At 38.4% G+C, this 24,342-nt stretch overlaps 2 protein-coding genes and 1 non-coding gene across 4 annotated transcripts; 1 reads left to right on the top strand and 2 right to left on the bottom strand.

The window, feature by feature from the left end:
* The first annotated feature begins 3,493 nt into the window (after positions 1-3,493).
* LOC115689005 (uncharacterized) lies at positions 3,494-6,656 on the top strand. Of its 2 annotated transcripts, XM_056317577.1 has the most exons (5): positions 3,494-3,648; positions 5,083-5,209; positions 5,284-5,356; positions 5,871-6,053; positions 6,310-6,656. In XM_056317577.1, the coding sequence occupies exons 1-5, from the start codon at positions 3,621-3,623 to the stop codon at positions 6,340-6,342; spliced, it is 444 nt and encodes a 147-aa protein (XP_056173552.1). In that variant the 5' UTR covers positions 3,494-3,620; the 3' UTR covers positions 6,343-6,656. The 2 variants fall into 2 exon arrangements, with proteins under 2 accessions (XP_056173552.1, XP_030470834.1); XM_030614974.2 differs by lacking the exon at positions 6,310-6,656 and having other exon boundaries at positions 5,871-6,279.
* A 439-nt stretch (positions 6,657-7,095) lies between these two features.
* Positions 7,096-8,777, bottom strand: LOC115689002 (uncharacterized). Its single transcript, XR_008817892.1, has 4 exons — positions 8,560-8,777; positions 8,405-8,458; positions 7,550-7,619; positions 7,096-7,457 (listed from the first exon to the last, which is right to left on the bottom strand). It is a non-coding gene; the product is annotated as an uncharacterized LOC115689002 (transcript).
* Positions 8,778-10,202: 1,425 nt separating this feature from the next.
* On the bottom strand, positions 10,203-24,058 carry LOC115688985 (suppressor of mec-8 and unc-52 protein homolog 1). The gene is made up of 16 exons (XM_030614952.2): positions 23,904-24,058; positions 23,435-23,645; positions 22,112-22,264; positions 20,820-20,868; positions 20,225-20,308; positions 19,695-19,798; positions 17,121-17,207; positions 16,988-17,041; positions 16,030-16,125; positions 14,304-14,431; positions 13,825-13,951; positions 13,695-13,754; positions 13,500-13,607; positions 12,290-12,390; positions 11,152-11,203; positions 10,203-10,493 (listed from the first exon to the last, which is right to left on the bottom strand). The coding sequence occupies exons 1-16, from the start codon at positions 23,936-23,938 to the stop codon at positions 10,395-10,397; spliced, it is 1,548 nt and encodes a 515-aa protein (XP_030470812.1). The 5' UTR covers positions 23,939-24,058; the 3' UTR covers positions 10,203-10,394.
* Positions 24,059-24,342: the final 284 nt, after the last annotated feature.

Below are 24,342 nucleotides of genomic sequence, written 5' to 3'. Positions count from 1 at the left end.
TTCGTGGTATGTGTGCATTGTCCATGTGAGCTTGGTTGTCAGCTGACAGTGTGTCGTGTCAAAAAGTAAGGCTTCTAACGGGTCCTTTGTGGCCAGAAGGATTTGCTTTTGTTCTATATAAGGGAAAAAGTAAGTGAGCATGCTTGATTGTGGCATGGTGTGCGATGGGCCCCGTTCAGATTGGTGTATGATGCTGGTATTGACAAGAACGAATTGATCTATGTTTAGTGGAGTCAGAATTGAGGACCATCTTTCCTGGAAGATGCTCCAATGATCCTTTACTTAATCAAGGAGAGGGAAGCTAATAAATGGAAGTGCTTCATATTGTCGAGAGGAAGTTCCTGATCTTTTGAAAGTGCTTCATATTCTTAGCTTGCAAAATTTGCATAGTCAAGGTGACTGAGGGTATGTTCAATAGACGATAGAGCTCGTCATGTCAATTATAATTAGATACCAATATTGGTCGAATGTTTTAGTACCTCACAAAGCTCAAATCGTTTTAGTGGCATCAGTTGGCTGTGATGTTGATGCTGCTGTGGTTGCGTAAGTTGAACGATGCTGGTTAAAACCAATGTCAACCACTACCGCAGGTGACAACCGTTGCTATATGAACTGTCCCAGCTATTTTAGATAAGAATCCACTCAATGAGTCCCAAACAAGGATCAAATCGTCACCTTTTATCTGCAATATGAATCTCTCTGAGTCAAAACCATTTCAGTAACTGGAGGTAACTGTCTTATCCGTGCTTCCTGGAAGTTTCTGCCATTGACTCTCCGGTCCTTTCGGCTCATAAGAGTTCAGTTCATATCTCACAGGGACGGAATACATGTCTAGGAAAACTAAAAGAATGTTGAGTTTTTTTCTAACAGCACCCTGGTTGCTGTTTTGGCAGGACATTCTGTTGTTGATCTTGTATATGATGTTGGTTAAGTTCTAATGAAATTTTCCATTTTCTTTTGCAAAAGAGTAAACGTTGCTGCAAGGGATCTGAATACATCGTTGACGTTGCTTGTCATATCTGATGTATGCTTAAAATTGCATTTTTTGGTGCATCTGGATTCGTGTGCTTATGGTGCTTCACACACATTTTCCTGTCGGGCTTCAAGTTTGCAATACCCAAGACAAGGCACATTAATTGATAAACGCATGCAATTTTTAGTAGACTTTTTAGATGCATTTGACAGTTTTAGCATATTCTTCAGGGAAGGAATGGAGGTGAAAGCAAATCAGGAAAATTACAGATAAGATTTTTGATTGTGTAACAAACAATGTTGAAAGAGCTATCCTGACATTAGAAGATTTATATACTGTTGGATATTTCAACGGTTTTGTAATATTCAAAGCCTTTGTTTTGTAACGGCTCTAATGGAAATTTTGATCGCAATCAATTTACATATAACATTGTTATTCCCGTTTCCTCTATTTAGACTGTCGTGCCGAGTTTCCGAGTTTCGTATTCTTAAGGACGGAATTATTCTTAAGGGCAGTGTGCCTCAGACTTTTGTTCTTTGTTCTTATTTTTCTCGTACTTTCAAACAGGTCTTACAACATTCTTAAGGATATGTCTTATGGGTTCCCAAATTGAAACCGTTGCCGCCACCGCCACTATTGATGGCTCCATCTCCGCCGCTCCCGTTGTGCTACCACCACTACCATTTCCTGACATATCAAAGATTGAAGTTTTTAATGGCAATAACTTCAAAAGGTGGCAAGAAAGAGTTTTCTCTATCTTGGATGTGCATGGAGTAGCTTTTGCACTTACGGAGACCATATCAACTGACAATAAGTTGCGAGAACAATGGATACATGCTAATAAGGTATGTAGGCACACAATTATCAATACGCTTTCGAATGAATTGTTTGATATCTACTATCCATACAAAGAAGCAAAACAAATATGGGACTCCATGTCTACGAAGTACACTGCCGAAGATGTGGGCAAACAGAAATTCGTGATCGAAAATTATCATCGGCGGGGAATGTCAGATGATAGGGAGATCAAGACACAGATCAATGAATATTACAAGTTAGTGGAGGATTTGAAGGCAGAAAACATCAATTTACAAGAAGAATTTATTGCGGAATTGTTGATTGAAAAGTTGCCGGGATCTTGGAATGACTACAAGCAACAACTCAAGCACAAAGACAAGCAATTGTCACTAGCTAATCTGGTTGTGCATATCATCATTGAGGACACAATCCGCAAGGAGATCGAGGCTGCCAAAGCTAAGAAGATTGCTACCGGGGCAAAAAGGCAAAGCTCCAAATTACCAAAATAGGTATAATAACAAAAAACCTGATTACAAACTCAAAGTTGCTCACCCCACCTTCAAAAAGAAAGGTTCTTGCTTGTTTGTGGTAAACCAGGTCATCAAGCAGCACAATGCAGAAAGAGAATAATGAGAAATAACAATCCTGCTAAACCAAAAGTCAGATGACTCTAATGACATCATTGAGGTCATTTCTCAAGCCAATATCGTGGTCATTTCTCAAGGTCCTACCAGGCATATTTGTGTGAACAAAAATGCATTTTCCTCCTAAACTCCTGTAGTGGAAGGAGAGGAGATTATTTATATTGGTGATTCGAGAACCGCTCAAGTTCTTGGGAAAGAGAAAGTTCTTCTCAAACTCAAATCTAGCAAAACTCTAGCTATGAATGATGTACAAATATAAGGGCAAACTTGGTCTCTGTATCTCTTTTAGGAAAGTTTGGGGTGAACGTGTCAATCGAATTTGACAATATTGTAATGATAAAAAATAATTCTTTGTTGGAAACGGTTACTATAATCAGGTACTTTTCGTTGTTAACGTATCAAATGTTATCAACGAAAATACTACTTCTGCTTACTTAATTGGATCTATTGACTTATGGCATGGTAGATTAGGACATGTTAGTATTTCTTACGTTAAGAAAATGTAAAAACAAGGTTTGATTTCTTGATATTAGAAACACATGTTTCATTAAATGTACAACATGTGCAGAAACAAAATTAACTAAATGTATAGTATGGCAACATCCGTTTCCTTTTCTCTTTTCTTGCTCAACCAATAAGCGTGAATCCATGTTGATGATGCGTGTGAAGGGGGGTCAATGCATAAAAAGAGGGACTAGACTAGATTCCCTTCCTCGTTGACCGTGCTAGTTAATTTAAACACAAGATAAAAATTTCTTTTTGGAAAATTGAAGAAGCTATGCTCGATAAGGATAGATCTCCGACAAAAATTAAAAAAAGGACAGATCGACACAAAGATAAGTGGGATCCATTTGCTTTCGGATCCAGACACTAAAGACTTTACCTATTTTGCGAATAAAATATTTTTTATTCACTAATTATTTCAAGTAGTATAAGTGGTTGGTTTTATAAAAAAATATGTTTTGAATCATTTATTTATTCGGTCTACCAATAGCGGAAGTCCAGGTCAGCATGTCCTGCCCAACATGTAGTGAGGCCAGCTTGTTTCCTTGGCATAGGAGGAACACAACAGAATCTCTTTCCCTCCCCAGGACTCTTTATATTGACTTCCCGCTTTCCTTCTTGAACCAGGAAACAGTTATCAGATCGAGCGAGAGAAAGAGAGAAGAGTCAACTTCAAGTGCAGCGTCTCCTCCGGCGATGCCATGGGACAGATCTTCGGCAAACTTCAAGGTACCGACCCGCCATTCTAGTCTCTCGGTCATTTCCAGCAATCAAACCGTCTGTAAACAGGATGATCCGGGTGTCTGTGAGACTGTTTCGGTCCGTGGCGGTTCATTTCAATGCCGAATCGATACGAGTCGACTCTGACTGTGTTCTGTTGCTGTCGCTGTTGCCGCGTTTGGTGTTGCGGGTTAACGGTATGGACTGGGACAGTAGTGGTTCACTCACCTCCTGTCTTTGCTCTTTTCGTGGTATATATATGCATGCGAGCGTGGGAGTCACCCACAGTGTGTCATGCTGAAAGGAAGGCTTCAAAAACAGTCCTTTGTGGCCAGGAGGATTTGCTTTCGTTCTGTGGAAGGGAAAACGAAACTGAGTATGCTTGATTTGTGGCAAAGTGTGTTATTGGCCTCATTCAGATCGGTGCACAACGCTGGTATCGACAAAGAACATATAAATTTTAAGTCTGGTGGAGTTAGAATTGATGACCATCTTCCTTGTAAGTGTTTCATGTTGTTGAGATGAAGCAGCTAATCTTTCGAAAAGCTTTTATCTCTCTGAAGCTACAAGATATTTTACATGGACTAGCTTGTATACTTGATATTTCTTAGCTTATAAAATTCGCATAGTCAAGATGACTGAGGAAAAGTTCAATTGACGATAGAGCTTGACACGTCACTTATAGTTAGATACAAATGTTGGTTGAATGTTTTAGTACCTCACATAGCTCATATTATTTTAGTTGCATCGGTTGGCGGTGTTGTTGACGCTGCTGTAGTTGAGTAAGTTAATGATGCTGGTTAAAACCAATGTCAGCGACTACCGCAGGTGACGGCCACTGCTATATGAACCGTCCAAGGTTTTTTAGATAAGAATCGACTCAATGTGTCACAAACAAGGATCCAATCACCACCTTTTTATCTGCAGTATGAATCTCTTCAAATCAAAACCTATTTAATAACTAGAGGTTCCTGTCCTATCCATGCTTCCTGGAAGTATCTGCCATTGACTCACGGGTCCTTTAGACTCATAAGAGTTCAGTTCATATCTCACAGTGACAGAATTCATGTCTAGTAAACTAAATAACTGTTGAGCTTTTGTCTAGCAGCATCCTGGTTGCTGTTGATGCAACACATTCTGCTATGCATCTTGTACATGATGTTGCTTAAGTTCTAATGAAATTTCTCATTTTCTATTACAATAAGGTAATTGTTGCTGTAGGGGATCTGAATGCATCCTTGCCATTGCTTGTCATATCAGGTGTATGCTCAAAATTTCAATTTTGGTGCTTCTAGGTTTGTGTGTTTATGGGGCTTCACACATTTTCCTGCCATGCTTCAATTTTGCAATATAGTACCCAAGACAAGGCACATTAGTTGATAAACGCATGCTATTGTCAGTAGACTCTTTACATGCATTTGACAGTTTCAGCATATTATTCAGGGAAGGAATGGAGGCAAAAGCAAATCAGGAAAATTACCGACAAGATTTTTTATCGTGTAACAAACAACGTTGAAAGAGCTAACCTGACGTTTGAAGATCTATATATTGCCATTTTGCTTGTGTACAAGTAAGAATCTCTGGTGAACACCTCTTTACACTTATTTACCCAGCAAGTAGATCAAATGTTTCTCTCTCTTGTAGTGATATAAATAAGCATCTGCCTGGTCCATATTTTGATCCACCCTCAAAAGACCAAGTCCGAAATATGATAAAGGTACTTTTCTTGTGTCCTCAACGGTGTGCCGAAAGTTCATTACGCTGTTTAATGAAGTTTATTCCTCTTACATTCTTGTCTTCTTTTTCTTTGCAATGCAAGCTTCCTTACTCAGTACTTACGGCGTCGTGGTTTTGGACTTTAGAGTATGGATTCCTTTGAAGAAGTGTTCTATTACCACTTCATATCTCTATTTATTGGTGTGGACCGTGAAGTTTTGGCATGCCATTCAGTTGAACTCTAGATGTTTAATACCACTCCTTAGTTGAACTCAAGAGGCCCGAAGAAACTCAAATTAGAATGTATTTCTCTCCCAGGTAGTCTCAAAAGCGTTTCATTTGAAACTCTTGAGAGGATCCTCATTGTTAAGATGGTTGTAGCCTTCATTTTGCTGTTTGATTGATGGGTTCAGGAGGAGAAGAGAAGATTGTGCAATGAATATTTGTACAAATTAGCCGAAGCATACATCTACGGTGCTTGTGCTTGAAAGTCATATCGTTGCCTTTGAATACAGGACTGCGATGTCAACCTGGATGGAGAAATTGATCGTGAAGAATTTGTGAGGTTCATGCAGCGGCTAACATCGGACACAATTATAGTTGTCAGTCAGAGGTTGATTGCCACATTGGTCATGGTACCTACCGTTGCAATGGCGACAAAGAGAACTGCTGAGGGTGTCCCAGGAGTTGGTAGAGTGGTACGAAAGTTACCAAATTCAGTTTATGCATCGCTTGTGACTATGGCAGTTGTGCTGTTCCAGAATTCAATCCGGGAGGTTTAACATTCAAAATAGTTCAATATGTTGGTATTGGATTATCTACATCTACAATATGCTGCATAATATTGTAGTCATTTACATGTTGCTTGCGAAACAAATGTTATACTTAACAGCCGAAATTACGATTTTATCTTGCCTCAATTGAATATCCGTGAAAAGATTTGAATGGTTGAAGGGTCTTGTCGCCGATAATAGCAGCAGGATATAGTCACCGGCTGCACTGACTCAGCTGCTACCTGTGCTGTGCTCAGCTGTGGGAGCCTAATCAAAGCCAACATCGTATAGATGACTTGTATCTTATGATGATTATGGAGGAATTGCAGGTTGTGCGGATGTTTTTAGGTGGAGTTGGGTACGCTTTCTTTTCTCGATTTCAATTAGTCCTGGAGAACAACATTTAAAGATGAGCTAGGTTGCTTAGCAACATCTCATCATATTCACTTTCTTGTAAATATGAAGTTAAGAAAGTGAATTTGGTTTTGCTTGGAATTTCTTCTTAAATCGATTTGGTAGTATTCAGTTCGTTTTGTTTTAAGAAGAGAACTGCAGAAAGTTTCCGAACAAACCTTACTCAGCTATACCACGGCTGATTGCAAGAGATCAAGCATCGCTCACTGTTGTGCTGCCTTGTTTTATCTCTTAATATCCTTATGTTTTGGTAATGGCGTGAGGGGAAGAAGGAAAAGTCACTCATTCAATAGGTTAATCCATTGGTTGCATAGATTAGCTCGGTGTGCATCACTTGCAACCTGTAAGTCTGCCGCAGATTTAACTGAATTTCAATCAGATTCTATACATGAAGGTATTGCAGGAGACCAAGTACTGCTGCTCTTGAACTTGAAACTTACAATCAGTAGCCAAAGTTGAATAACAGAATTCTCATTCTAGCTTTCCTCATTTGACAACTTTAAAAAAGCAGAAAACTGCGATCTGAATGTGCACGGGAAGCAGACACACGAGACAACGAAAATGGCAACGGTGACTGAATATTGACAAGATTAGTATCAAAATCATTTCAGATACCAATCAAACTCCTAGCACCGCTATGCTTATTACAATAGCCGGGAGGCTCCTCTTTAACCATTAGCTGGCCCATCTGAGAGGAATTCAAATGGGATTCAGAGCAAAACACCGCAAAAACTACAGCTCAACAGGCGCTTCTTAAGCAAACTTTTGTTCAGAGTCTAACAATAATCTCGAGCACCTTGTAGCTAAAGATTGAAGAACAGGAGAAGCATTAGAGTCAGCCATTCCCCGGGTCGTCGTGCCGATTTTATGCTACATTCAGCCTCTCCAGCTTCGCTTTGGCCGAATCGACTTTTTCTGCCAATTAGTCAGTATTAGCATCGGTCACATAAACTATGATCATGGAATGAAAAGTCTTTCACTCGATCGGTAGGATAGATCACACATACTTTGCTCAGATGCTTTCGCGTTCTGGATGGTCGTTCTGAAGTATATGTTCCCGTTTTTCTGATAAACAGACTGACCAAGAAAACAGACATAAATGAACCTCTCCAATAACAAAAAGAAGGAATAGAAAGTGTTTCTCTCTTGTGAATTTAATATGAAACTACATATCAAGAGAAAAAACACTCATCTATTCGGCATGTCCCAAACTAATTTAAGAAAAGGCAACATCACTTAAAACGACAGCATTCGATCTATCCCGGCCCTTACGTAATCATAATCAATCACAAATGGGTATAATCCATGGAATCGCAAAAACTATCAAAATGAAAGAACTTATGATCATAACTATAAGTATAGAAAAGAAAAAGTTGGAGCTCATCAACAGAAAAAAAAAAAAATCAATTTAGACAGTCCTTTGTGGCTTCGATGACAACTAGATCATCGCGTTATTGCATTATTGCTTCAAGAGAAGTTCCTATCGAGATTCACCATAAATGTTTGGGTACCTATCATGAAATAACATAGAAGAAATTCACACAATGGCATCTGTTTTACCAAGAATTCATTCCTACTGCAGCAAGAAGCTTTCTTTAGTCTCTCTGAATAACTTTTTTCTAGAGGAAACAGCATCCAAACACATATGCACTCATTGGGACGCAATTTGGCTTGAATCAGCACAGACCCACTTAAATCAAAACCCAGTATCACGACCAGGGCTTCCGCAAGAAGCACGACAACCTATGAAAACCATCTCATCCGTGCACGGATCAGAATCAAAATCGCAGCTTTAAACGATCGAACAACTCGAGAGAGAGAAGGGGGGAAGAGATTCTTGGAATCCGGGTCTTGAAGGGTACCCGAGAAGGCTGAAGGCTACCCAGTTCAGCTATGGCGACTTCGTGGCTCCTCAACTGAAAGAACCACCCGACATCAATAGCTTTCGTGATGATGGTGCGGTGAGAAAGCTACAGTTTTTTCAAGAAAGATATGGAAGATGAAGACGAGGCCTGACCTGCTTGACGAGATCGCGTTTGGCGTCTTCCATCTCTCCCTCTCTCTCTCTCTGCTTCTGGCTCTGCCTCTCTCTCCCTGTATCTCTCTCCCGCTGATACCGGGGGTTCGAGTACTCAGCAAACGTCCCTCAGGGTTATATTGTCTCTGCTTTGCACACAGGTTCTTCACTTTTACCTCTATTTAACAAGAACCGTTCTTGCCATGCGGTAAAGGGATCGTGGGCCCGGGACGCTACTATCACGGACGCTACTATCACATGTATATGATTTTAATTCCGTGCTTTATAAGAGGCGGAATAAAAGTTAGAGAGCGAGAAGAGTTAGAGATAGGATCGATAATAAAAAAAGCAAGAACGTCCTTTAAGAAATATAGGGTTTTACTTTAGTATTTATATTTTATATTAGCAAAATTAGATTTGTACCAAAACGATGTCATTTTAGTCTTATGTTTCATGTTTTAGCCGTGTCATCTCCAAGTAGGATAGAGGAAAAAAAAATTTGCATGTCAGCAATTTTTATTAGCCAAGTTGGACGAAGTTAACTGAATAATATTATTGCATAAATTTGACATGTTTTAGAATTTAATTACACTTTTTAAAAGGTTTTACAACTTAATTGTATTTTGTGATAAGTTTTAGAACTTTTAATGCGCTTATCCCTTTTTTTTTTCCTAATTCTACTTACGTAAGAAGAACATTCTTGAGGATTTATCTTTGATATATTTTTTTACCATAATATTATCATTAAAACTTTATTTACTAATGGATCTTGCTAACAACTAGTGTATATGATCAGACTGTAGAAGTAATATTAGCACGGTCTTCGCACGGACCCATTATTTTTTTTTTAACTTTTTTTTTCTTTTCCCATAGTGTGGATCACACTATGACCTTGATAACATTAGATGTGTTAAAATAATATTAATTAATAAATTTAAGTGGTAAATGAAGGGTGAAGTTAGAATTTTTTCAAGAGAAAATTTGGAAAATTCATGGGGAAACATGAGTTGCTACTTGGAAGCACCACATGCAACATTTTTCTATGTAAAGCATCCTTCAGCTAACATGTTGTTTCAATATCGTGCTTCGAAGACCATAAAAAAAGTATCGCCTTTTGCTTCCCCAATTCATGCATTTCCTTGATTTCGATTCTGATCAAGCAGAAACTTTGATCGACATCCATCTTCTGTTTCTCCGTTAGCATCGTTAAAGTGAACTGTAGGTTCGAGCCGAAGTGATCGTTTGTGTTGCTTGTCGCTTGTCCTTCTTCAGGTTATCCTTTTTTCTCATTGTTGACCATGTTTGCTGTTCTAGCCAAACACAAGCTATCATAGAACTGGGCATTCAACTTTATTGGATGAAGTATACCTCTGAAGAATCATCTAATACTATTGGTCGCTCACGAGATGTCAACCTCAAATTAAAAATGTGCTATGCCATGATCTTAATATTTCACTCTAGTCGACTCCGTCTCGGTACCCATCTCGCACCCCCCGAACAATGGCTCGATTCTCAAATTAGTCCTGGCAACACAGAGCTAGCACATCATGCTGTCATTGTAGAACCAAATTGTTGCTGCAAAACAACTTCTTCGCTTCATTTTCCTATCGAAGTTGAACTATATATGCACGTTATACAGCAGGTTTGGAAAAAGTTAACCCAATGCATTTCGGGGTTCTATTGAAAAGCATGTCAACAAAATGTTGGTCAGTAAGGAGATTATAATTGTTCTTTAACTAAATACACTCCTAATCTTTTCACCTGTCAATAAATGAAATAACAATTACATCTACAACAGTCTACAATTGCGAAGTCGCAACATGAGAAATAATATGTCAAGGCTTCCATAGCTTCATCGTGCTGTCCTCGCTGTATGTTGCAACAAGATTACGATGCGGATGGTGTGTTACCCCGATTACATCCTTCTCATGAACCTGCCAATAACAAGGAAAATGAGTCTCACACAATGTCTGCTATTTTTTTTCTGGTAGGAAGTGAATCACCATGGAGAAGTTGCAATCCAACAACAATTAGTCTACATTTTGAAAACAAATTAACAGTCCATCCAGAATTTCAAATTCTGATCGTGCCCTGTGCACATCTTTGAATCTATAGAGCGAATAGTAATATTATCACTCAAATTTACCAGCCTATAGCAAACTACAGCCTAGACGAAGTAACAGTAAATTATCCCACCACCATTTAAAAAAGGAGGAAAGAGAGAAGGGCATATAAGGAATCTCCGCCATATGTCAGCTCTAATGGGTATGTGATAGCTATTGCATAATGTACTACTTCATAGCCATAACGGTCTTGGCAGTACCAAGGATCACAGAATATAGTACCACTCCAAATAAAAACCGTGAATTTGTGATAGAGATGCAGTCTGAATATTGCATCAGATTTTATAAGGTTCGAAGCGCCACATTGGGGAAGGAAACTATTATGCTAATTGTGACTAGCTGAGGCAAGTGCCACAGTTTCCAACTCGTAACATAAAGCAAGCACCACAATGCATAACTTTGCAGTTAAAAGTTCAAGAGTGATTCCAAAATTCCATGATGACTTGTGGCAAGCTAACAATGATATTACCTTCATAAGATGCTCTAATTTTCCAGAATGGTGGCTGAAACAGTACAAATTCCTGCAAATTGTCCACTATAAGTGCAGTTCCATAAAAACTCATAAATGATGAAAAAGAACAAAGAAATGACCGATGACAAGTTTGAGGGATGAAACTCATTGACCGCCCTGCTATGAGTAACCATAACAATGACCTGGAATCCAGTCAGTCTAATCACATTATTGATGATAACTAAATGATACAACTGCTCCACCCTTTCCATGATCAATTAATGAAGAGAACATTTCTTAATTCAAGCTAGTCAATGGACCATCTTATGATCGGCCACTAGTCAACAGTATTCTCTTTAAATATGAGATACTGACTATTATTTACCCCTAAATTAATATCCACGCTGTTAGAACACCAACCAGAAGCTTAAGTTGATAGAGGGAGGGATACTTTAACACCCTCTCTCAATGTTATTGGAAGACAACCTGCTGAGTATCTGGTAATATGTCTGTGATAGTTTCATAGAATGGGTCTATTTGTACTAGTCGGCACAAGTAGAGTGACACTATGTGAAACCCACAAGTTTCAAGCATTATACTCTAATTAGCTTACACAGGTCCAGACTACAAAAGAATTACAAATTGTCAGTAGCAAATCTAAGATCAATATCTCATAATATACACTTTTAACTGCTCCAAAGCAGAAGTCTGGTATCGGCAATCCAAGGGAAACAACACTCCTAAAGAAAATTCGGCACTCACTTGTATCCTGTAGTTTCCATATTTTGTGTTCTCTTTTATGTTTGTTTTCTTATTCCATTTTTTGAGTTGTTCTAGTGGCTGGCGTACAGGATGGGGTAGCCCTTCCCTTCTGCCTTAAAATAGAGCTGATACCAGTATTTAGCTATCAGGAAGGACTTCACAAGCTAGACTAGCAGTCATCAATAAAGCAAATTAGGTGATAAACAAGCAAAGAACTATAACTAAGTGTGAAAATGACTCTTAATGTTCATTTCAATAATATTGAAAAAGTTCGCTTATGTGCTTGCCCGAGTCACCAAACAATGCACAATAGTTGACTGGATTGCTTATTATGATGTTCCAACACAGAATACAGAAAAGAAAAATCAAAAGGAAGCAGCAATCAAGACTCCACCTGTCTTCACCGACACAGTAAATCCATTCGCCTTTTGGTGATACGCAGGCTGCCACAAAATCTCCACCCTCTCTTTTACCAGACGAAAGACTCTTCACCACCTGTAGAGTAGTCCCAAAAGAATAACTTTGTCTGCTGATGTAAAAACAGAAAAGACTAGATTACTTTGTCCAACTTGTTTTTATTTTTTTTGGTTGAAAGTCTAACTTGTGTGCCTTCCCATTTATGACCAACTAAAAGATCTCGCAAAAAAGGGCAAAGGAACAATGCAAACAAGAAATACCATGCCAATATCAAAACCCGAAAGTGATATCAGAACAAATAGTGAGGGAAAGACAAAAACAACAAACAAAAAAAGATGCAATTCTTCTCTACCCATAAGCATTGATGCTTCCATCTAGATCTACTATATCCTTTAGCTTAACTGGTGGTTCAGCCTGTTAAGGTGCGGCAGGTGGGGAGCCAAATTTAAGATATACCATGGTACAATCTCATTTTACTCCAAATACAGAAGTAAACAGCAAAACAAGAAGCAAAACATGGATACAGGGGCACAGCTGACATGAGGCATCAAGTCAACTTCAGATCACATCATATCAAGCATCATACAATGCAGATCTAATGCTAGGACGATCATCAAAGAGACCAGTGAAAAGCTTAAATAATCTGACCATATAAAGATCAATTACTACCATCTATGCAGGAAGGGTGATCATTAATATTTCTATGGAAGAACTCACCGAGCTTCACATCCTTGTAATAACCAAATTCTAATATCCTAAATAAAACTAGATATCCTAAATTACAACAGCATCTCTAATAGTGCATGTGTGACGACAACCATGTAAAAGCCCTTCGAGTGATTCTTAACTATTTACTATTGGAAAAACCTAACACTAATTGTCCTATCTCTAACCATTATAAGTTACACTATCCTAGAAATAGAAATTAAGTATATTTCAGTGAATGCATGTCTTCAACTCATCAAGTGCATAAAGTTTTGTTCTGAAGTAGTTTACATTTGCTAGCATGCTCGAGAACTAGGTTAGATCAAATTAAAAGGAACTGAAGAAGAAAAAAGGATGTAATGATAATGAAATGATGGAGCAATCTCATGCAACAATAGTAGTTTTGCAACTGAGTGAATGGCTACTGATATGGACTTCAAAATAATTGCAACGGTCAAAAGATCTTTATACGATTCCAGTACCTGTCCCTGAAGAGTCATGATATAAATTGATGATGTTTTATTGCAAACAACGATGTGATCAACATTCTTTGGGAAGAGATGAACAGAGTTAACAGAAGCATCACCTCCCTGAAAGTCAGCCAGGAGCAAACCAATATTAGGTAAAAGATAGACATTGCATAAGAAAACAAAAATACGCATTTCCGGAGTGATTACCCTCAATGGAGGCGGAGGCTTGAATGTGTGAAGACAGTCTGAAGTCTTAACATCCCAGACCTATAAAGCTCAGATAGGATCAGCGGCTTACTAAGAAGAAAGGAACCAAATTAAATCTTGAGAGTACTACCTTCACAGTACAATCACTCGAGGCAGTAATAACACGACTGCCATCATTGCTGAATATTGCATCATTGACATAAGATGAGTGGCCTCGAAACTCTTTCAGCTGTTTCCCAGATTTAAGGCCATGGATTCTGCATCACCAGAACTTGTATGAAGTTCGTAATCATATGACAAAAGCAACAGACATCCAAGTTCTCAAAGAATTATGGCAGTTGAATGAAAAGTTGCATGTTCGCAAGTCAGCAAACATCTTTAATCCACGGCCTAACACAAGTATGCATGAATAATTCTATATTAATTTGCTCTATGTGGTTCCACATTCTAAGCAAAATCATCCAATCCAGGCCTTCAACACAATGATAGGCTAGAATGAATAAAGTACTCAAAATAAGATGACAAAAGCATATCAAACAGATAATATGAGGTACAAAGTTTCATGTTCGAACAACTTGTAAACAAGAAGCTCCACAAATCAGTGACTACCTGGCTGTGCCATCAAAGGAGGTACTGAGTAACTGGCTGCCATCACGGGAAAAGAGGAGACTTGTGACGCCCTGAGAATGTGCACGTTCAAGACGACGCAAGCATTGACCTGTTCTTATTCGCCAAACCTGAAATAGCAGCAACTATTAACCAACACAATACCAAAGAGGAAGGTATTAATCTTATTGCATCACAAACAATGATGTAATCATGGACATTATTGAAGGGCTAGAAGATGCAGACACAGCCCACTCATGGAGCCGATTTTAATACTGCTGATTTTTTCATCAGCAATATAAATCTAAGACGTGGTGTCCAACGACTAGTAAACAAGAAGCTTGAAAAATCAATGACTACCTGCCTATGCAACATGGCAACACAGAAAACTTCATGTTACAAGAAGTACCAATTAACGTTGCCTCCTCCCTTTAAGATTACATACAGTTACGTAATACGATGAGAAAAGAGAATGGGAAAACAGATCTATTCCTACACACAAAATCTGATACAGTCTCTATATCAGTCGAAACAGAAAGATGCAGAATTCGAAGACAGTAACTTTTCTTGCTGCCTCCTCTCTTTAAGATTACATTCAGTAAAATGATAAGATGCAAAAGTTTAATTAGAGGAACAGGCAAAATCTTCCATGCGAGATCTATTGCTGTCTCTATCAACTTGAAGTGAAAAAACAGTAGATGCATCTGCATTTGGATCTTTCAAACTTATGGTATGAAGCTTTTGGAAATAACTTTTGACAAGATATCAGAAATCGTGTATTTTATGACATTTTGAAGACAAACAAACCAGACAGTACTTCCTTACCAAAAAAAAAAAACAAACTAGACAGTATTCCCCCCAGCACTTACAAAACCTCGATTTTTCGTTTATATAAGTCATTTTCCGCATATTAATTACCCTCAATGGTAGACATCTGCTTTTCTTGAAAAAGAAACTTTCTGTTTAATACTTTTTCTTGACAGGCCAAAAGGAGAAGAAGATATCTGAAGTTTATGTATTGGAGGCAATACGCCTTAATATTCATCTGCCTTTGATGTTCTATGCTTTAAAGGTAATGCCACTTCCATAATTTCAATTGTTTAATTTTATTCTACTAACTACTCTCACCCCTTCATCACACGTAACTCTTTCCTTTCCCTGTTTGAAGCTTCTTTTAAAGTATAAACAAAATTTCTATAGCAAAAGTACCAAGGGGTTATCACTCTTACACAAAATGACTTACGGGGGGAAGCCACCCAAATACAAAAACAATAAATTGACTCTTACAATCGATTCCAACGAGCTGTAACAATGAAATTTATCTTCCCACTGTACCAAAAGCGAAGAGTGTATGACCACATTCTTTGAAATAGTCACCATTCCCCAGAAGATTCATCTAGAAATGCACATGGAACTACTAAAAAGTCGTAAAATCTGAACATCACTTGAAGAGCAAAAAGTAGCGTTTCACACATCTAATCGATCACTACAGAGAACTTCATAAGACTGGGGAGAGGGACAAAAAGTTCATATTGAGTTCACCTCCCTCCATCGTCCCAATGGGAGACTTATTTTTGTTAAATGCAAAATTGTAGTGTTATGTTTGGAATCGCCCCTAGGGTGATATACCCATTAGAATGAGTTATAGAGACAACGCCTCTTAATATTGCATGATAAGTATAATCACAAAAAATAGTATATTCTCACAAGCAGTTGAAATTTAACTCACTTTGATCTTGCCATCTTGTGACCCAGAAGCAAGCATCTCTGAGTCTCTACTAAAATCAACACAAAGGACAGGATCATCATGCATCATAAAGGTCTCCTGCAGAAAACAAAAAGATGTTTTCATTTCCAAAAGTTGTTACCCTATTTCATAAGGCTAAAGGCTAGAACCTAGTTTGAGGAGCTTTTAATTCCTTCTCCTTCGAAGGCTTTTGCTTTCACTCATTCAAAGTGCATTGGACAAGAACATTAAGCACAAAAAACAATACAAGAGTATATTTGGAGGAGTGGCTTCTTGATGCAAGAGACAATGATACTTTTAAACTCTATCTAAATAAATTTAGGAGTAATCTTTTGGCGCATTGTTGGCATGAATTTAAGAACTATGGCTCTTGCTTGAATAGAGGCCATAAGAAAAGTCACAACAATGTTAAGCCACATATTGCCAATGCATAAGAAGAAATTACCCCTGGCAAATCTAAGACTCTTTCATAGTCAGATGGCATGACCAATTGTTCTTCGGCCTCCTATGAACTACATGTTAAGATTATTAAAAAAGACCATTTTTTACAATACAAGAAAATTTTCCTAAATATCCTTATTGCACCACTGCATTGAAGTTAATAGTGTTGACCTACCACCTTAGCAAAAAGTCTATTGTTTAACTGACCATAGTTTGTAAAGTGGTCTGTTGTCATTCAGACATAACCAGTACTAAACTAGCATCGCCCTTACAAAAGGAAAAGGACTTAAACCAGAGTATTTTGTACATAGAAGCCAGATATCATCGGCATCAAAAAATAATTTAGCCTGGCGTATAAATAAGATAGAAGAAAGCATTGTCAAGCCTAATCACACGATGCCTTTCCGAAGGGAAGTAAAACCATTCCCAATTCTGTTTCTACCGTAAGGACAACAAAAGCATCAATCTCCAACAAAAGTTACAGAAAGTAAGCACTTACATCAGCCTGATACTGAAGATCCTTTTTGAGCTTCCCACTCATGTAATCCCAGACCTAGCCGCAACAACAAATGAAATCATATATCTTTTTTTTGTTAACGACATATGTAACTAGATTTTCTGAACTCACTTACCTCGATGAATCCATCAACAGAGCAAGAAACAAGAAACTGTCCATCTGGAGAGAACCTAGCGCACTCTGCATGACTTTTGGTTCCAAACTGCAGTATGGCAGCATGAAGTATATGACATCAGAAGCTTATGTACAAAGTTTCATGACTACTACAAAATTATCAACAGATTTGCTGAAAAATTAATGTTGACAGTATTGGTAGAGTATGGCATCTGATCACAAAAAAGTGCAAGTTCCATTCAAGAAATCTTCTTCACCATTCTTCTTCATTTCATCAACATTGTAACGACTGTTGTTTTCCACTATGTACAAAGTTTCATGACTACTACCAAATTATCAACATATTTGCCGAAAAATTAATGTTGACATTATCTTTAGAGTCTGGCATCTGATCACAAAAAAATGCAAGTTTCATTCAAGAAATCTTCTTCACCATTCTTCAGCATTTCATCAACATTGTAATGACTCTGTTGTTTTCCACTATTTGAAGCCGTTCATCTAAATTTGTCTTAAGATATAACTTGACTTAACTATACCAATTCATTCACAAAATGGGCATCAAGGAAAAAGAGTACGCCCATCGTATTCTAGTCAGGGTGGTTGTTGTATCTGGTTCCTGTTTCACATTGTTTCTTGGAAATCATTTGAGCAATTTGATGACAACTATTTTGTCTCAATTGAATTGTAAAAAAGGGAACCAATTTAAGTTCATCAGGTTCCAATCAACCTAACTTTGTGCTCCTATCATGTTTATGATGAGTGAAATCATTTTTATTATCATTGGCAAATAAAAAAATTGGTTGAAGTGGCACCAAATGGGTGCTGACCCTATACAAGAATCATTACAAGATACATACGAGTCTAATAATATAATCAACTTGAACAGCATATAAATTGTAAATAGGATATTACCATAATTGTCAATTATCATATAAGCATAACATCAAGATAAAAGTTGTTGATCGAATGAAATGAAGACATTACAGAGATCTGGAAAATACGAACCTGGGTCACTAATTTCACATCATTTCATAGATCTGGAAAAAGTATATAATAGAAGTTCTTTGGAGGGTTTTTAGAGAAGGGGAAATGACACAAACAATCCCTAAACTTTGACCAAATGTGCAATCTGACCCCTGAACTTTTAGTCTAATGTTCAATGTGGTCCCTGAACTTTTATTTGTTCAATATGATCCCTATACTTTTTGTACATATTCAATTTAGTCCCTGAAATATATGAAAATGTTCAATGTAGTCCCTGAACTTGAATTAATGAAAGGACTACATTGAATAGTTTCATATAGTTCAGGGACTAAATTGAACATGTACCAAAAGTCCAGGGACCACATTGAACAAATTAAAAGTTCATGGACCACATTAAACATTAGGCTAAAGTTCAGGGACTACAATGAACAAATTAAAAGTTCAGGAACTAGATTGCACATTGGGCCAAAATTCAGGGATTGTTTGTGTCATTATCCCTTTAGAGAATAAAGGGCTCACATTACTTATGTAGAAACAATGAGAGACATTCATAATTAAGTTGTGACTTCTGTTGGAGGGAGAACAAAGGATGTCCCAATAACAGGAATATTCTCTGATGTATACTCTTTGCCGACGATATCACACTGGTGGATTACAATTAATGTGAAGCTAGAACCATGCAGAAAAACTTTGGAATCCAAGGGCTTCTATTTGAGTCATCAAAAAGCGAGTACATGGAGATGATGTCTACTCAACTAAGCGACTTAAACGAAGTATTAGCAGAAATTGACACTTGGAGATACCAAAGCAAGCGATTTCAGTAACTTGGATCCACTTTACGAAGGAATGGAGAACTTGTAATGGATCCGATCCACTACATACAAACAGATGAATCGAATAAAGTGCATTTGGTATCTTGATGACCACAAAATACCACCTAAACTTAGGGGAAAATTCTATTGGACAACATTAACAACAGCAATACTAGATCCAGCAGAATGATGCTGCCCAAAAATCAAATGCACATAATATAAGTATAGCTGAAATGAGAATGCTTCCAAGCATGTGTGGATACACAAAAAAGGTAGAATCAGAATAAATGCATTGGAAGCCAGGTACAATACAGCTATCTCTTTTGACAGGAATCACATGATGGTGGATGCGGTGAACAGGAGGAAAGGTTGGCATGGTTCTACTTGAGGATATGATTAGAGAATTTGTTTATGATGATTTGGACAGGTGAAGATAGACTTTGATATCTATAAAGAGAATATGTGACATTATGGGCAACATACAGGGTAAGAGGGACCAAAGAATAACAAAAAAGACAGGTGGATACTTTAAAGAGAGATTTTCGGTCCTTTCTTATTTTGAGGAAGTATATGCTATATTACATAAGGCAATTCCCTAAAACAATCCACATAGCCAACCCCACTTGGTGGTTGTTATTGTTGTATCAGTCCAGTCTCCATCATATCAAATGAAGCAGACCAGCTTTGAGCACAAGAAAGTTAATTTTAGTCTAGAAAGTTTTGATGGGTGAAAATAGAACATATGTGAAAGAAATGAGGGAGACAACATCAGAGCCTACCTTTATGGTGTGTGAAAGAGTTGTGGGGTACATATCATCCACATCTTGCTTCATAGCAGCAGTTCCTCGAAATAGATCAAATTGGGTTCCTGGAGGTAGTAACCCTAAAGGAATGGCAGAACATTTCCAAAACAATATCAGTAAACTTTAATCTAAAGCAAGGAAATGAAGTATAAACCTTAAACATGACCAGATAACGCCACTTTCCTCATTCATTTACAGTTATAGCCAGCACTTCATCCAAATCATGCATGCCATGGAAAGCCAAGGATGCCGTCTAATATGATTCACTCAAACATTAGCTAAGTTCTATTTTAATCGGAAAGGTATATGAAGGCAACCCAAACAGGTTTGCTTCAAAAATACGGCTGTGGGATTATTTGGAGGGAGAAGTACCAAAAGTGGGGGAAGAGGATAAAAGGAATCTATAAAAACAGTAAAGCTACTGCCAAGTAACGTAGCAAAATAAATTATGATAATCTAGATAAAAACTTGATAAATGTTGAAAGAGAAAGCATCTGTATCCACACCTTGGTGCTGCTGCCACTTGAGCGCTTGCCCCACTAGGGCCATCAATCGTGAAGGCGGCACTACAGTAACTTCTGCTGCAATAGCTTAGAAATGCCAAAGAGCAGAAGGAAGGAAAACCAAATAGGCATTGTGAGTAGAAATTTCAAGTCATGAACCAGAATAAGGACTATCATTGAAGCCAGAAACCATAAGAGACCAAATGCGGGGCAGGCATAACAAGCAGTTGCTCATCTTTTACCACACCAAAGAAAAAAAGAAAGCAGCATTTCTATAAAGTAACAGTTACAATTCCATGCTGGAAACTACATCCTTGGTACCACAAGCCTTCACTTTTAATTAACACCAATGCCAGTTCTACCCAGTCCAATGTCGAAGTGAGTTTAGTTTCATCACACTGTCTAAAATACACAGCATTCTGCTGTACCATGTAAATGGGACAGGAAGAAATCCTTTCTTTTATTTTAAAGAAGACAGCAGGCAAAACCATACATTTAGCATTATTATACTCGTCAAAGCAACACAGTCGGACATTAGATTACATTGAGAAACCCCAAAATAATTTTAGTGAGAAAGAAAAATGGAGAAGGATTACACCTTGGGCAATTTGTGCACGCCGTTTCTCTTTTGTTGAATCTTGATAAGCCTGGCAAAAAATATGCAACCTTCAGATATGCTACAAAACATGTAAGCATCTATGAAAAAGAAGATAATAGGAGAAAATGTACCAAAAGTAATAATAATAATTTAAACAATATTCACATGCATCCAAATCAGCATGTACCAATTAACAATTTCTTTATGTTAAACATATATCCAAATCGAGCTTGCAAATGGAATATCTAAACTAAAACAAGCATGGAAAGCATTTAAACAAGCATGCAAGCACGCTGACACATAGCATGTGTACATGTGCACCCGAAAAAGTAGCCCCATAGGCACTCACATACACATGCAAGGATGCCTGGCTGCAAAACAACCTCTCGCCACATTGTTGCTATTAATTTTCCAGTCAAAACATATAGCTTTTTGCACATAAATAAGATCAAGATGACAATGATCATGAAATTGATCCTTATTTAGATTCAGCACAGACTGATGATTCAGAGGCTTATCAATTAAAGATGGAGATCAAGACTGGCAATGGCATGGCATTTTCTTTCATTTGTTCATGTAATGTCCATTGTGATAGGAACTAAGATCCTATTAATTCACCTAGCATTTTCAAGAACTCTCTAAAGTCTGCGCATCTTATCAATTAAAGATGGAGATCAAGACTGGCAATGGCATGGCATTTTCTTTCATTTGTTCATGTAATGTCCATTGTGATAGGAACTAAGATCCTATTAATTCACCTAGCATTTTCAAGAACTCTCTAAAGTCTGCGCATCTGATGAGTTGCAGTCACCAGACTACAACCATTGGCCAAAAAAGAGTGCTAAATCCAAGCCAGCAAATCTCCGACCATGATGAAATTAATCTGTCAAAATCTAAGCAATTTTCCAGAATCAGCTTCTTCCTTGTGTACATTAGCTAAATTTTTAAACTTGCTACTTTAATTTGTACTTCGGAGTGGGAAGAAACACTCACGTACATTTGAAGGCGGAAAAGAGTCCCTAAATTTCTTTATGCCTCAAATGAAAAACCAACTCGAGAATGTCAACATATTTTCGGCAATTTTACAAGATTCATTCTTTGACGTCATCAAGAAATAAGATCACGTCATATAAATTAGTCCCAAAACATCTATTTGAAAAGGGAATGTAACTCTGACAAAAAAGCAGCAGGACCTAACCTTAACATAAGAAAAGCAACAAAAGAGCTAAAAACCAAATTTGACAAAACCCTGCACTAATCAATGGTCATGTTACATAAACAGGAAACCTAACCTCATTGGGATCAAAATATGTTCTAACAAGCAGATGCTCGAGTCGCAAGTATCTTTCAGGTTGCTCCTGCTTCATGACACCCATTGCCTGAGTTTGCCTTAAAATTGCACGAGCAGTATCCAACTCACGAAGTTCAATCATTTCCAATACAATCTGGAAAAAGGAAAAAAAAGAAATATATTGTAGTGTATTGTTATCCTAAATAAACTCAAGTAAGGGACATGCCAAAAAGAAAAGAAGCCTAAGTGACTCTTTAGTTATCCAACCGACTGTAAGTGGGAAACTTTCTGGTTGAGTAAAAAAAAAAAGGAGAAGTTTTGGTGAATATATGCAGCATTTGAGAGAATTCAGCTGAAACAATGAAGCATCTGCAACTCCATTGTTCCATGAAAATGAAATTATGAAGCATGACATTTTCTGTAGTTGGTTTAAACTGGGCAATTATGATGACGATGGAGAAGAAATTAAGGCTGTGAGAAGGCATCTATGTACAAAAGGAAGGGAAGAAGCCTCTCCACTATATTCCTTAAACAACTTAGTAGCTGATTTGCAGAGAGAGACTTAGAAGAGTGTTCAACGGAACAAAGACTGCTCCTGGGCCATCGGAAGGAATCTTGGTTCATCACTTCAAGTTGGTATAATTGCCATACAGAGTCAATGCTAATCACAACACTGATGAAGGATAATTTGCGTCGCATATATTTTGTGTAGGAGCCAGCATACCTTTGGTACCCCACTAAAGAGAGAAATCTTCTTACTAAATTAGAAGAAGAACAACTGAAAAAGCGCAAATTAAAGAATCATATGCCCAAGAATCACTCATCATCGCCAAGGTTCCAGTTTGTCCCATCAAACTAACCCAAAAAAAAAGATGTACTCACCTCAATCACAGTTACTATTTTCCTCCTCTTTTTACATAATTCCAAATCTTTGGAAACCATTTGCTCCTACAACTATGCCAATTGTCGCTCCAACAAGTACGGGCCAGCGTGATATCCTCACCAAATCTCCACCACCATTGTATAACCGCGAATATAGCACTATTTTAATTTTCTCACAGTATATAAATACCAGAAGTTCGACCTCAAGCAAGGCAGGTTTCAACAGCCAAGCCAGGCACTTTGGTCTTCCTTGATCACTATTCTAACATAACCAACAGAGGACCAAAGAAAGCACTCCCTAGTGCCTCCTCACCCTTCGATCATATGTCGGCACCAATTAGCCCCTCTCAGTCTATGTCGGCAATAGTCATCAAGGCCCAACAAGCATGTCGACAGAAAACATCGACGCGCGACGTCAAAAGAACATAAGTAGCACCCTTACCTGCTCATACAAATCCTCCAATTTATTCCTGGGAAGCTTAAGCTGGGCGACCTGAGGCAATATGGCGTCCCACCTGCCGCTGTTGATATCGGCGACGAACGTCTCGATGCTGTCGACCGTGTTGAGGGAGACCTGGCACTCGCTCTGCAAGGTCTGGAACGTCTGGTGCAGCGAGTTCTCCTTGCAGAACTGGAGCACGATCTTCACCACGCTGGGAATTGGGAAAAAGGGTCGTCACATTCACTAGAAGTGATCAGTTCACCGCATGGTAGGAGACTCAAGCATGCGGAAACAGAGAGCACCGAGAGGACAGACACAAGTTCTCCACCAAAAGACAAAAACTTTGAGATCAAAACAACCAAAGCTACAGGCAATCTGCTCTGCCCACATCCAACCACCCAAAACGACAAGAAAAACACAGCCGAAACAGAGGGAGATACGAGGAGGTAAGAAGGAGAAGAGGACATACTCGCGGGCTTCGATTTCCAGCATGGGCGCCGACATTTTCGCGGCTCGGAGAGAGGGAGGGAGAGGGCGTGCGTGTTAGGGTTTTGCCGGGAGGACGGAAGATGAATCGATCAGTTAGAATTTGGGGTGCGCCATGGAAAAAGGGTTTTTGCTGCTGCTGCTTCTTCTTCTTCTTCGTCCAGCTCTGGGCATGGAGAGTGGCGGAGGAAGGGGGGGGAGGGAAGAGGCAACTCTCTAACTCCAGCAGCCCGATCGAACCGGTCCGGCTCGGTCCGGTCCGAGCCTTTCCCTCTGGCGCGGGTTTTGGAGGGGTTTTTTATCGATCTTACTTCTTTCGTTTCCCTTTTTATTCTGGGATAATTACACGAATGGTCTATCGAGTTTTACTTTGACCAATGCGATATTTGAATTTTAGCCTAACGTGCAATGTCGTCTCTCAA

This window comes from Syzygium oleosum, unplaced genomic scaffold, assembly GCF_021117445.2.
Source record: "Syzygium oleosum isolate NSW1041296 unplaced genomic scaffold, Sole_v2.1 Sole_v2.14, whole genome shotgun sequence".
Classification (NCBI taxonomy): Eukaryota; Viridiplantae; Streptophyta; class Magnoliopsida; order Myrtales; family Myrtaceae; genus Syzygium; species Syzygium oleosum.
Note: the sequence above shows the minus strand (reverse complement) of the source record. Positions and strands in the feature narration are given on the sequence as shown.